The sequence below is a fragment of the Kogia breviceps genome, chromosome 7 (assembly GCF_026419965.1).
Source record: "Kogia breviceps isolate mKogBre1 chromosome 7, mKogBre1 haplotype 1, whole genome shotgun sequence".
Taxonomy (NCBI): Eukaryota; Metazoa; Chordata; class Mammalia; order Artiodactyla; family Physeteridae; genus Kogia; species Kogia breviceps.
The window spans coordinates 71039105-71053866 of record NC_081316.1 but is presented as its reverse complement, the minus strand read 5'-3'; the positions used below and the strand labels follow the sequence as shown (position 1 = coordinate 71053866).

The following is a 14762-nucleotide window of genomic DNA, read 5'->3' as shown; positions in this document are numbered from 1 at the left end:
AGATGATGGAGATGAATTCTCTGTTGTGTGAGAAACAACAGAGAAACTGATTGGTTAGTCTTTTTTGTTTGTTTTTCTGTTCATCTATATTTTCGTGAGCTCACATCAATTCAGAATTTTGTGCCCCCTGGGAAAGAGGATAACTCTTTAAGATCTAGGCCAGTTTGTTTTTGTATTTCTGTGTTTATTCTCGACTGGGCTGAGGTGTGAGACTGAAGACATAAGTTCACACTCTTCCCATCCTTATTTCTTCTTTCTTTCGTAATGTGCCGCAGCAGGTAGAGAGATCTCTTGAAGGTTACTCCAAAGCCCATGGAAGTGAATGTTCTGGTAAACCTCGGGCTCTGCTGATGGGGGCAGGACCATCTAGGAGCAATGTTGACACCAGGCTTGGTCACCTCTCTACCACTTGTCGTGGCTAAGTACAGACAAAATCACAGGTAGCTCCCCAGGAGGAAGCTCAGCACCACAACAAACCCCAACAGGTAGACAGTTCTTGGGAAGGCCAGGAACAGGTGCTGAATAAGAAAGACAGTGTCAACAACCTGCAAGTATCCAAGGTCATCAACATAAGTCTCCAGGTACAAGTCTGACACCACCAACTGGGCCAGAAACAGTGCTCTCCACAGCTGTGGTGGCAGCTTAGGCTGTCACCATCAAGGGGAAGAAGAGGAAGTACCTGGTGTTCCAGGCCCCAATGCAGTTGTTCACCCCCACACAGTGATGGTCAAACTGATGTACATACCAGTTATACATGCTGCAGTGCTTGGATAATGCTGGATTCCTTAAATCACACGTAGAGCACTTCATATTCTTTGGGAACATCACTTCATCGAATTCATAAACTTGAAGAAACAGTAATTTGTTTGCTTTTGTTATGGTACCAGGGTTGGTTACACAACTTAGGGCAAAAACAAACAAACAAAACAAGTTTACAACCAGCAGCAGATAAGGCAGAAAAAGGTAATACAAGGAGAACTCCAGCTCTTGACAAAGGCAAAATATTTCCCAGGTATATTTGGTATAAACTATCCCTTGCAAGATGAGATGCAGGATAACAAAGGTGTGGTTCCATGTATGAAAGTGGTAATGAAGCAATCTTAGCATGGCTGTCCAAAGGCATTCTGGAATCATACAGGAAAAAGAATCTGTGCTCCTCCTCTGACCAGGCCTTTCAAGCAATGGGTTTTAGAGCAGATGCAGATTGTAACAACACCAATCAGCACCAAAGCCAGATAGAACAAGAAGAGAACCAGAAAGTCCATCCTGGGAGAGGTGACTCAGGGTCCCCAGCCTACATATATCTTTTGTTTGGATAGTTTTCAACTGGTAGCTCTGGCATTCCTCTTCCAAACATTCACAGATAATTCAAATGGCGTCTCCTCTTGTGCAGTGGCATCCGCCTGGCACAACAGTTGGCACCCAAAGCTGCAGGACATGGTTCCTCTAAGACTGCGGTCCCTAACCTTTTTGGCACCAGGGACCGGTTTCATGGAAGACAATTTTTCCACTGACAGTGGGGGAATGGTTCAGGAGGTAATGCGAGCGATGGTTCAGGTGGTGATGTGAGTGATGGGGAGTGGTTGTAAATACAGATGAAGCTCTGCTCACTCACCCGCTGCTCACCTCCTGCTGTCCGGCCTGGTTCCTAACAGGCCATGGCCTGTTACTGGTCTGTGGCCTAAGGGTTGGGGATCTCTGCTCTAAGAGGCTGGATCTGACACTGGGATCCTTACATAATCTTAATATGTCCCAAATTCACAGAAAATGAGAAAAGTAGTTTTAATATAGTAAATGTATTATTTTTAAAAAATTCTCTTTTACAGATACTATTAACTCAGAAACATCTTAAGAATTTATGTTCACATAATAACAGTAAGTCTTTGGCAAATCAGAATGGTTTAATAATCTTGGTTTTATGAAAAAAGCTGTCTTTTCTCTGATTTATTAGTGTTAAGTATAATACAAGTATACACTTTATTTTATTTTAAAATAAGAAATGAGTTTGTTTTCTCATGAACATACTAGTTAATTTGTACTTTCTCAGTGAGTCCTTCTCCGACTTAGAAGTTAAGAACTACACCTTAACCCCTGATTCCAAATTGCCTAACACTGCCTTACAAGTATTTTTCCGATAGAACTTACCATCTTCTAACATACTATATAATTTAATCACTTATTATGTCTACTGTTTATTGCCTGTCTTTCTCAGGTACATGGGAAGCTCCATGAGGGCAAGGGCTTTTGTTTCATTTGCTGACATAATCCAAGAGTCAAGTAGATGCTCAATAAATATTTTAGAATAAATTAATATGGAATTGAGTCTGAATGCCAGCAAAGATGGGAAGTCAGTAACAGGGTGTATAGTCAGCCTGACCATTTCCTGAAAAATGACTTCACTCACTCTTCCCCAGACTAGACACTAGAAAATTACAGAAATAGTAGCAGCCCTCAGAAATTCTCAGAACCTGATGTTGAATTTCTGAGGTGTCCCTGAGGGGAGGATCCACTGATCAGGTTGAGATATGAGAGTGGTTGAGTCCAGACTTCCAACACCAAGCTTCCTGTCCTGAGGTGCTTCAATTTCTTCCTGGCCCCTAAACTAGGCAAGAAGGCACAAACTAAGATGAAGGCCCTCACCAGCTAGGGACACTGGTAATCCATGAAAATATGAGCTCACAGACCAAATAAGTGAGGCATCTGAGGAAAGGAAGATGTCCAAAAGAAAGTTCACATGCTGAAAACCTATATCTGTGAGATAGGCTGGGACCTGGGAATCAGGACCTTTACTGGAGTGCTTGCACCTGGAAAAATGTCTCCTCCAGCAACAGAATACAAAGAAACCTCTAAGGAACTAAAAATAATTGCTTGCATGTGCAGTTGGGGCAAATTATGAACAATAAGATACAAAAAGGCCAAAACCCAACAGCCACTTCTGAGGTGTCAGGAGCAAAAGCAGGGTACTGTGCATGATCCCTGCACACAGCACCACCAAGACCACACAGAGAAATATTGAAAGACCCCAGAATCAGATTGCTAGAGTTTTTCATGTGGTATATTTTCCGGAACAGACTTTACTTTCTGTAGTAGTTTGAAGCCTGCTTCAAATACAGTGAAATTTCCGTTCATATGCATGCAACCTATTTAGGTTTCAGGCTTTCAAACTAAATTTGATCTGGCTGAAACTTATTCACATATTTTTGTGACTAGTCTATAATTAGCAAAGAGTGAGAGTAGGGGGAGAGAAGGAAGGAGAGAGAGATACAGAGAAGGAGATTGATTCTGTATTGTGTTTATGGGATGTGGAAGTCCTGGCAGTTAAACCTAACCACTTTAGAGTATTAATATTATGAAAATAACAGAATCGAACTTCAGGTTCGCTTGTAGGAAGGAAAATCTGAGACTCCTTTCCTCTTTCCTTCTTTCTTGCCACCTTTTCCTTATTTGGGTTTCTGTAGCATGTGTGGTTCATGCTACTTTCTTGGCAATTAGTTGGCATTGGTTTTACTCTCTGTACACATTCATGTACATTTCTAGTCTTACCTTTGAGACTGTGGAAGTAATAATACCTCTCAGGGTTACTGCAAGTCTCAAAGCAGATTAGGTATGTAATGATGCTTGAAAAACTATGGTACTAAATATAATTCTAGGACACCAGCCAAGGGATCTGGGGGTTCAGCCAATGTAGGGTTATGAATCTGTGTACTAGGAACAAACAGAGGCAAGGGCCTGTTTGCACACACTAGGTTAGGCAGAAGAAGGTGTACATCTCTGGAATTCATCCTAACCCTTGGTATACTGGCCCACTGGAGAGCAAGACTGGCCCTTCTGATATGAGCGCCACTGATGGCTGGACTGAGGTTCCAGGCATAATGGTTGTTTTGAAGATTGACTTGGGTACTGGGGAAGGTCTTGACTGAGGTAAAGACATAGTGACTCTGGCTTTCAGGCAAAGACAGAAGAATGTGGTAGAGAACTTGCTAGTCACTTTCTCTGTAAGGCTTGGTAAGATTAAAAATAGAAGTGTTTTCACTATAAGAACAAAATGGATTTTTTAAAAAAAAATCTTGAAACTTCTTTTTTAACCTTTCAAAGAAAGTCCTAGGCTACCAACAACTTTCTTCCAGAAGAGCAATCCTTAAGATTTTGTATTTTCTTTTGTGATTTATTCTTTGATTTTTGTACCAAGAAATATAAATATCAAGAGAGAAAACCCCTCAAAACCTCAAAAACTCTTGTTGAAAATTAAACCATGTTCTTGAAGAGGGGAAGAAGAGTGGATTAGTAGACTGAGCACTGGATGGTGATTTAAAAACCTGAGATCTTTTTATCTGCTTCCTTATTCTTTTATAATCCATTTTCCCCAAGTTTCCTATGGGGGAAGGGGGCTCAAAACGTTGTAGATAACAATATAAGGGCTATCTATGACTCCCAAATTTCTAGCTCCAAATTCTTCCTTGAACTCAAGCTTTTATATCTACTACCTAATTGGACATCTTCTCCTGGATGTGTAATAAGCAACTCAAACCCAGCAAAGTCAAAATTTCCCTCTTGATTTCTAGGCCTCATAAACCCATTCTTCCTCTAATCTTCCTCATTTCTCCACCTTTCTCCCACTTGCTTAGGCCCAAAACTTTGGTGTCATTCTTTACTCCCCCCCCCCCTTTTTTCCCCTAAAATCCCACAGGCACTTCAGGAACAAATCCTGTTGGCTTTACCTGGAAGAATTTCCTTGATCTGATCATTCTTAGCATCTTCATTGCTTCTTCCTTGGTCAGCACTGTCATCGTCTCTCCCTTGGCAAATGCCACTATCTGGTGTCCCTGCACCCACTCATAAGCTTTTACAAGCTCTTTGCCACCCAGCAGCCAGACTGACCCTTTGAAACCTAGCTGAGATCATGTTATGCACATGCTCAAACCCTTCTCATGTCATTAGCGTGAAGTCGATCTCCACAGGTGGCCTGCAGGCTCTGGGTAGTTTGGCTGGCTTTCTCTCGGACCTCACCTCCTTCTACTTTTCTTCTTCCTTGCTGCCTCCAGCCATATTGGCCTTTCTGCTGTGCCTTAAATGTGCCCGACCCCTTCCTAGCTCAAGGCCTTGCACATATTGCTTCCTCTACCTGAAATCCAGAGACACCATGTCTCCTTCCTTCCCTCACTCACATCTTTGCATAAATTTCCCTGACTCAGCATATCCTTTCCCTACACATGTTTTTATAAAGTGGCACTCCAACATCCTTTATCCCCTTCCCTGCTTCATTTGTTTTTCACATCATTTTTAATGTCTTTCATTGCATCTAGATTTATTTATTCATTTGAATATTGAATGTCTCTCCCATTAGAATGTAAGCTCCTTGAGAGCAGAAGTTTACACTTGAAAGCAGCTGAGCCTAGACTGGTACCCACATAAAGTAAACACATAATAAATATTTTTTCATGCATTAAGAATGAGTACTGAGGGTGATGGTGGGATAACAAAGGCCTTCAAAAAAGGCTGAATTATTTGTGGAGATAAAACTGTTTTAGGGAAGGGGTGAAGTCTTTCAAAATAAACGATCAAAAATTTATTAACTTCCAGAAATTGTCAGTTCATACATGCAAATATGCCTAAAGTTTAGTATAGTGACACACTACAATTGTTGGGCAGCCTGCGATTCATGTGGAATGTGCTCTAATAGGACTTTTGACATCCCATCCTCTACCGAGGCAGCTGTGAACAACCAATCTCAAAAGCTCACATTATTTACACTGCATTACAGGCCTGGGCTTTTCCAAGAATAAACAAATTGTCAACTATTTACACAGACTTGCTTTTTTACCCCACTGCAGATGAACTAAGATGGATTTGAATGTTACATTTCTCAACTGGTCTTTTGCAACAGGTTTTTTCATCCTTCTATCCTTATCTTTTTGATCTCTCCCTCTACTCTTGTAGGAACAACATGCTGCATTGTGCAACAAAGGTCTAATATTATCTCCAACCATTTAAAATGATATATTGAATGAAAGGAAAGTGTATTGGATTAAGATTAATGGAGAAGAGATTAACATGAAGATATGTGCATTAGAAACATCCTCTTTTAGACTCTAAAGTCACTCACTAATTTCCTACTCTAACTTATTTACCAGCAGACTTTCCAATTCTGCTCTATTTCAATTCCAAGAGTCTAAGTGGTGAAAGCAAGGCAGAGATTATGGCATTTTGAGTATAATAGGATGCCTTTTAGTCTTGCCATGTTGACAAGCCACTTAGGGATGGGAATGAGACCAAAGACAGGCTCAGCAGATGGAAGATAATCAGAAGATGCTGTTTAGGCCTACTCAGGCCTGTAGGAGAGAGCCACAGACAATCTTTTGGCCTAGACTTTTCTGTGATCCATTATGGGAGTCTAAAACTCCAATCTGTTGACTAACATTATGCATTTCCTTTCAAATGGTACTTTGCTGGGTAATTTGGCTATAAATATTCACAAAAAATCTTCAATATCATTGTCCATATAAATGAAAGCACTTGAAGGCCCTGTGATATGTTTTAAACATATCACACAGAATTCCAAATAAAATATGGTAGTTCGTTTGTGATCTACCATGTGAAATAGAAGTCCAAGGAGTTTCCAAAGAAACATTTGAAAAAGAACAGAGGACCTAGAAAGGTGGGTCTGCCATTTCACACCAGGCTAACTGGAAGAGAGCTTGGTCCAGTCACAGAAAATTTAAGGCTGATCTGTTAGGGAAGCTCCTCACCTAGGTGAATCCATTTGTCCTTCAGTAGCCTTTCTGGTACTTTCCAAATAGTTATCACTGAGGTTAATAGGACAATACACAGAGGTCATCAGAAAGCAAACTCTGTTCTGCTTCCTCTTGATCTCAAAAGAAGCAGTCAAACGACACTTTGTTCAAAACTGTTATTTAACCGGATATTTTTGCACTGTTATTCTGAAAATAAGTGAAGAGCATATGTTATAAATTACTTCTGCACAAAATTCCTCTTTCAGATGAGCATATAAATGCTCTGACTGAGTTCTGACACAAACAAAATCACTATTTCTTGTGCTTTAAAGAGACTGTATCTTTCCAAAATACATACAACTATATCTGGAAGCCAGTTCTCTTACTCAACAAAGGAATAAGGATTTGTAAGAATTACTTTCAGGGAATGGAGGTTAACGACAGTCAGTATATTATTTGATTGTTGATTTAATTTGGAATTTGGAAAAGAAAAATTTCAGGTCACTGGTTATCAATCCTTGTGGTACTATATCTCAGGGGATATACACAAATTCTCCAAAGCATCTCAAAACAAAATTAATTCTAATTGCTTCAAAAACAATTATAGAGCCCTTATAAGGTACCAGGGACTATCTAAAGTTCTACATATTTTGACTCATATATTTAAGCCTCTAAATATCCTTAGGAGGTAAGAGCTATTCTTACTGTAATTTTACAAAGGAGGAAACTAAGACAGAAATTAGGGAACTTGACCAACCTCACAAGGCTAAAAATAGAAGATCTGGGGTTTGAATTCAGTCAGGCCTCAGAGCACATGCTTTTTGCATCCAGTAACATTCATTTATTTAGTGAAGTGTTTACAGTGGACATGCCCCTCGGCTAGCCCTGGACATAAGGAGGGCATCTGGCTGGTTGTGCTCGGCACCAGATGCCTTCAGGCTGATGTTTCATTGCTATGGGGGCCCTATCACAGCTGACCAGATTGTATGGCCTGCACAGATAATTGCACCACCTTGATCTCCTTGCTTATTATTTAAAACAAATAATAGGTTTATTGAGATATAATTCACATACCATACAATTCCTCCATTTAAGGTGTACAATTTAATGGCTTTCAGTTATTCACAGATCACCTTTAGCGTGTAATCCATCACCTTTAGCCACCATCACCTTTAGCGTGTCACACCCATTAGTAGTCACAGCTGCCCCCTCCCTCCAGCTGCTGACAAGCAGTAATCAGCGTTCTGCATCTATGGCTTTTCCTATTCTGAACATCTCATATAAATGCAATCATACAATATGTGGCCTTTTGTGTTTGACTTCTTTCACTTAGTGTAATGTTTTCACGTTTCATTCATGTTGCAGCATGTATTAGTCCTTTTCTAAATTGCCAAATAATGTTCAAATATGTGAATTTACCAGATTAAAAAAAATCCATTCCTCAGTTAATGGCCATGTTTCTACTTGTTGGCTATTATGAATAATGCTGCTGTGAACCTTTGTGTGCACTTTTTTGTGTGGACACATGTTTGGATTTATCACAGGTATATACCTAGGAGTGCAATTGCTGGGTTATGTGGTAACTCTGTGTTTAGTGTTTTGAGGAGATGCCAGACTGTTTTCCCTCCTTGCTTATTGATACTAAGAAGTTTTCCTCAGCTGACTGTTTTTGCAAAAGTGACTTTTCTTACTCTGTAGAGTCAGTTGACATTGGAAAGCAGGGATGGCAGATTTTGTCTTCAACAGTCAAAGATTCAGCATCTGGTTGGCTGTAAATAGCCACTTTCAGTAACAGAAACCAAATGGAAAGTTTAGAGTAACCTTGAGTAACTGCTCCATCCTTCTTTTTTTTGCAACATTTTAATTTTTAAAAACATTTTTCTAGGGCTTCCCTGGTGGCACAGTGGTTGAGAGTCCACCTACCGATGCAGGGGACGCAGGTTCATGCCCCGGTCCGGGAAGATCCCACATGCCTTGGAGCAGCTAGGCCCGTGAGCCATGGTCGCTGAGCCTGCACGTCCAGAGCCTGTGCTCTGGGACGGGAGAGGCCACAACGGTGAGAGGCCCGCGTACCGCAAAAAACAAAACAAAAAACATTTTTCTACTTCTTATATTTTATTTATTTATTTTATTTATATTATTATTATTATTCTTTTTGGCTGCGTTGGGTCTTCATTGCAGTGCGTGGGTTTTCTCTAGTTGCTGTGAGCTGGGGCTGCTCTTTGTTGTGGTGTATGGCTTCTCACAGTGGTGGCTTCTCTTGTTCTGGAGCACAGGCTCTAGGCACGTGGGCTTCAGTAGTTGTGGCACGTGAGCTCAGTAGCTGTGGCTTTCTGACTCTGGAGTGCAGGCTCAGTAGCTGTGGGGCACGGTCTTAGTTCCTCTGCAGCATGTGGGGTCTTCCTGGACCAGGGCTCAAACTCGTGTCCCCTGTATTGGCAGGTGGACTCTTAACCACTGTGTCATTAGGGAAGTCCCCAGTCCCTTCCTAATATTGTCTTTTTAGTGAGTGTATGAAACAAATTTAATAAATGATGGTAATAATTATAGCTAATATCTGTTGAACACTGTAGATGTTCAAATCTATGAAATATGTTAAATGTATTTTATCATCTAATTGTAGAAGTACTGAAAATTTATTTTAATTGAAATATAGTTGATTTACAATGTTGTGTTAGTTTGTGGTGAACAGCAAAGTGGTTCATTTATATGTATACATATATATATATGTTCTTTTTCATATTCTTTTCTGTCATGTTTTATTACAAAATATTGAATTTAGCTCTCTGTGCTATACAGTGGGTTCTTGTTGTTTTCTATTTTATATATAGTTGTTTGTATATGCTAATCCCAAACTCCTAACTTACCCCTCCCCTCCTTTTCCCCTTTGGTAACTATAAGTTTGTTTTCTATGTCTGTGAGTCTGTTTCTGTTTTGTAAATAAGTTCATTGTATCATTATTTTAGATTCCACATATAAGTGACATCATACGGTATTTGTCTTTCTCTTTCTGACTTACTTCACTTAGTATGATAATCTCTAGGTCATTCCATATTGCTGCAAATGACATGATTTCATTCTTTTTTATGGTTGAGTAGTATTCCATTGTATATATATACCACATCTTCTTTATCCATTTTTATGTTGATGGACATTTACGATGCTTCCATGTCTTGGCTATTGTGAATAGTGCTGCTATGAACATTGGGGTGCATGTATCTTTTCAAATTAGAGTTTTCTCCAGATATATACCCAGGAGTGGGATTGCTGGATCATATGGCAACTCTATTTACTTTTTTGAGGAACCTCCATACTGTTTTCCATAGTGGATGCACCAATTTACATTCCCACCAACAATATAGGAGGGCTCCCTTTTCTCCACACCCTCTCCAGCATTTATTATTTGTAGACATTTTAATTATGGCCATTCTGACTGGTGTGATGATACCTCATTGTAGTTTTGATTTGAATTTCTCTAATAATTAATGAAGTTGAGCATTTTTCATGTTCCTTTTGACCATCTGTGTGTCTTCTTTGGAGAAATGTCTATTTATATCTTCTGCCCATTTTTTGATTGGGTTGTTTGTTTTTTGTTATTGAGATATATGAGCTGTTTGTATATTTTGGAAATTAAGCCCTTGTCAGTCTCATCGTTTGCAAATATTTTCTCCCAGTCTGTATGTTGTCTTTTTGTTTTGTTTATGGTTTCCTTTGGTGTGAAGAAGTTATAAGTTTGATTAAGTCCCATTTGTTTATTTTTGCTTTTACTTCTATTGCTTTGGGAGACTGACTTAAGAAAACGTTGCTATGATTTATGTCAGAGAATATTTTGCCTATGTTCTCTTCTACGAGTTTTATGGTGTCATGTCTTATATTTAAATCTTGAAGCCATTTTGAGTTTATTTTTGTGTAGGGTGTGAAGGAGTGTTCTAAATTCATTGATTTATGTGTGGCTATTCAGCTTTCCCAATACCACTTGCTGAAGAGACTGTCTTTTCTCCATTGTATATTTTTGCCTCCTTTGTCAAAGATTAATTGACTGTAGGTGTGTGCGTTTATTTCTGGGCTCTCTTTTCTGTTCCATTGAACCATACATCTATATTGTGCCAATACCATGATTCCTGTAGCTTTGTAGTATTTTCTGAAGTGTGGGAGGGTTATGTCTCCAGCTTTGTTCTTTTTCCTCAGGATTGCTTTGGCAATTCTGTGTCTTTTATGGTTCCATATAAATTTTAGGATTATTTGTTCTAGTTCTTTGAAAAATGTCATGGGAAATTTGATAGGGATAGTGTTATATATGTAGATTGCTTTGGGTAGTAAGGCCATTGTAACAATATTAATTTTTCCAATCTAAGGACATGGGATATCTTTCTATTTCTTTGAATCATCTTCAATTTCCTTTATCAATGTTTTATAGTAGAACTACTAAAATGTAAGATTAAAAAAATAAGAATGACTGGCAGCTGTATTTTATTTGTACTAATGGCTAGGTAGGAAAAAAATGGTTTAGCTTGAAGTGAGAAAAACTAAAACAAAGACAAACTTCCCTAAATGGAAAGCTGTTCAGAAGAGACCCACTTAGATGGGTTAAAGATAGTTTCATTGAGGGCATTTTATTTTCAGAAAGAAGGTAAAAGAGTGAATTATGAGTATTTTTTCTGGGTCTGCATACTCATGATACTATATCAAGGTTTGAGTTTTCTATAGGTACACAGAATTTGTTGCCAAAGTGTGATAGAAGCTAGTAAACATAAACAAAAGAGAAATGAGGAACTATTCTTTTACAACATTTTTATTGGTTTTTGTTAAAAGTCTTCCTGTTGCAAAGTGCCCACTTCTTACCTAGTATGAAAATCCATTTGCGTAGGTTTGCCCACTGTAACCTACTTCAAAGACCAGTGAGCACACATAGAGTCAAACAAACAAACAAACACAAAAACAATGAGAAATAAAACTTATACAGTATGTTGTCTGTGATATGTTTAAAGTAAAGGCAGATACATTTATATTCATCATAACAAATGTTAAGGCCAAAAAAGCCACTGCTTGTAAAGAATTGTTATAATTTGTATAGTAATGCTATTTCCTATTAAAAGAATTATAATACATGTCAGGGAGTCCACAAATAGTCTTCTTCCTGTAAATAAAAACCAAACTTATCAATTTGCCTCAGTGTATTAGGTAAGAAAATAATGACAGGTGTCTAACTGAAGCATGCATTGTGTTGATTCTGATTTTGTGTAAAGTTGACCATATAGGAATTTTCTATTTGGATTAAAATTCTGAATCTAAAACTAAGAAACAGTTTAGAAGCATAATTATTTTCAACAAATTCTAAATTACCCTTAGAATTGAAGGCCATGGGAAGAATACGTAACCTGAGTTCTGATTTAGTCCTTAAGATCCGGTTACCAGCTGCTCTCGGTCATCTTCATTCCTTAGGAAAGACTAGACTTTTCTATTTAGCAACCAATCCAGGAACTAGATTTCAGCACACTAACCACATCTTCCTTCTCTGTATCATACTTGTACACTTTGGGTCCTGAAAAGAAGTAAATGTAGCCTAAAAGAGATAAAGTTGAAATTATGATTACTGAAAATGACTTGCAAATTTATAAATGGGATTGTCTTGTAGTTGTAACTTTCTTGAGGTAGCACCAAAGGGGGACTGAGAATGTGTCAGGTGGCAGTTAGCTAATCCTCTGCACAGGTCTCTCTGAGCCCTAGAACTTGACACCCCTAACATGTTGATCATCTCTCATCTCTCTGCTCATGCCAGAGGTATTTTTTGCTTCTACCCAGGCTGTTCCCCTCCAGGAAATCCAGCCCCCGCTGTTTTCTTCCCTAGTCAAACCTCTAGCCATTCTTTAAAACCCAGCTGAAGTCTCACCATGAAATCTACAGCACCTGATGCCTGTTTTGATCTTTTCTTCCTCAGATCACTTCTTGTCATTATTGTGAAGACTACCACACAATTCAATACTAAATTATAGATTGTCTTGTTTTCTAGTAATTTCATCTGTGTTGGATGGAGGGTCGTTTCTCAAAGAGAATAACCATTCCACAAGTGCAGAGACCATATCAAACTGTCTTTGCATTTCTAAACAGTGTCCAGCTCTGTGCTATGTACTCAAAAAGAATGTTTTGACCGATTCAAAAGATCCAATTAAACTTATTCAACCCAGTTCAATTCAATTCAACTTTCCCAGCTATGTGTTAAATTTCAGGAGTTAGGTGATGGAGTGGGGAAAGGCACTAGGAAAGTTGAGAGTATGTGCATGTTAAAGATGAAAAAGGTAATTTTGACTGGATGGCCTTTATGATGTAGCTGACTAATGCACTGAAGCTATACTTTTAAAACTTTCCATTTGTAAAGAGAGAACCATAATGACAGACTTTTTATACTCTTTCTGGTGGTTAATCTTGTTAGATAAATTTATAAGGGACTCAGGGGAAAAAAAATAAGAACCAAGGACTCCCATTTGGAAATCCATCTTCTTCTATGTTAAAGCAGAGACCAGATTTCTTGTTACAATTTCTACAAAGAAACTTTACAGTGGAAACACTCACCATTTAACTCCACAGCAGCATCTATTTGGCCATTAACTCCTGAAAATTCTTCTTCAGTATTCTTTGGATAGTCTTTTTCCACTTTCCTTTTTCGTTCATCATAGCTGGAAGAAATATTATTTCATAAATAATATAAACAAGAAGTATTTATCGATTGTAGAAGACACTGTGTTAGTCAGGCATATTTAGCCAGGGCTGATTTATGATTTACTTTAGATCTTTCTCTTCTCTCTGTCTCTCTCTCTTTCACACACACACACACACACACACACACACACACACACACACACACTGCCATTTCTCTCCCAGTTTCCAGAGATTCTGGGAACACAAGTAGTTTGGGAGTGGAGTCATTGTTCTAAACATTCTCTTTAAAAAATTGCCAGATATATTGTTTAGAATTATAGGATCATATTTCTATAATTAAAAAAATACTGCCTTTTAATGGGAACCCTGCATATATTTTTAGGGCTTTATTTACTGTTGCAATTCTGTCTCTCTTATGTTCTCTATGTATGAATTTCTTGGCTTACCAAACAGTTAAAAACCCTTCACAGAGGCTTTCATTAATGAGCTTCTTGCTGTGTACCCATAGAAGAGAGATTGAACAAATAATGCGCAGTGAATGAATAAATAAAAGTGTGAATGCTCAATAGATAAAGACAAGAAATGAGAAAATCTGCAATAATGGAGATTTTGCCTTTTAAATTGTTTTAATTGAATTAAATTGTTTTGTTTCCTAGAAAGATTATACAACTGACCAAAGAGTAGATTAGGTTTTTTTTTTTTTTTCTGAATTCACAACTACCTTGCAATGATAACTTTGAAGATTGGTTAATACATCTCTTTGTGATCTAAATTACCCCTTGTAGAAAAGACTGTGACTTGTATGAATCACTATGACTTGTTTGAGTTCAGCATGTAGGCAGGGCAGACTCTTTTCCCTTCAAGAAGATTTCATTTAAAATGTGCGAAAGTCCTTTCTTCTTTAGCATAGAGCTCCCAATGCGAACATTCCCAAGGTGGACACGCCACTCCTTTCCCACCCAAAGGTCAATTTCTCCTATATCTCTGCCACTAAGAGTTTCCTGCAGCAATAGATCACATCCACCTTCTCCTGAAATGTGCCTTTCTTGTGACTATGACTTCACAGGCCAGGGGACAGATCTCTCATGATACTGAGTAGATCAAACGTTGGGAAAGAAGTATTCAGGCTGAAACTGACTAGTGGGCTGAGGTGCTTTATGGGGTGTTGAGGATAGGGGTGGAAGCTAAATCCTAGAAGTATCAATAGGAGTCCAAACTCCCTTTCCAGGAGAGCTATTAGAATCTTCCAAGTAGGCCAAGGGGAAAACCAAGCTATATGAGTTACTGTAAGCACAAATAAACATGGAAGCCATTTACCATATTTTGTTGTCATCAGAAGTGCCAATAAAGAGTGGGAACAGGACACCTGTATGG

General features: G+C 38.6%; 1 protein-coding gene and 1 pseudogene across 1 annotated transcript in view; both read right to left on the bottom strand.

Annotated features, from left to right (window-relative positions):
• Positions 1-243: 243 nt before the first annotated feature.
• LOC131760119 (palmitoyltransferase ZDHHC4 pseudogene) lies at positions 244-1265 on the bottom strand (annotated as a pseudogene).
• A 10928-nt stretch (positions 1266-12193) lies between these two features.
• LOC131760117 (matrix metalloproteinase-20) overlaps positions 12194-14762 on the bottom strand; it is a 47697-nt gene continuing 45128 nt past the window's right edge. Inside the window, 2 exon segments of the mRNA XM_059069909.2 lie at positions 12194-12294; positions 13302-13405. Coding sequence (XP_058925892.1) covers positions 12194-12294; positions 13302-13405 — 205 coding nt within the window.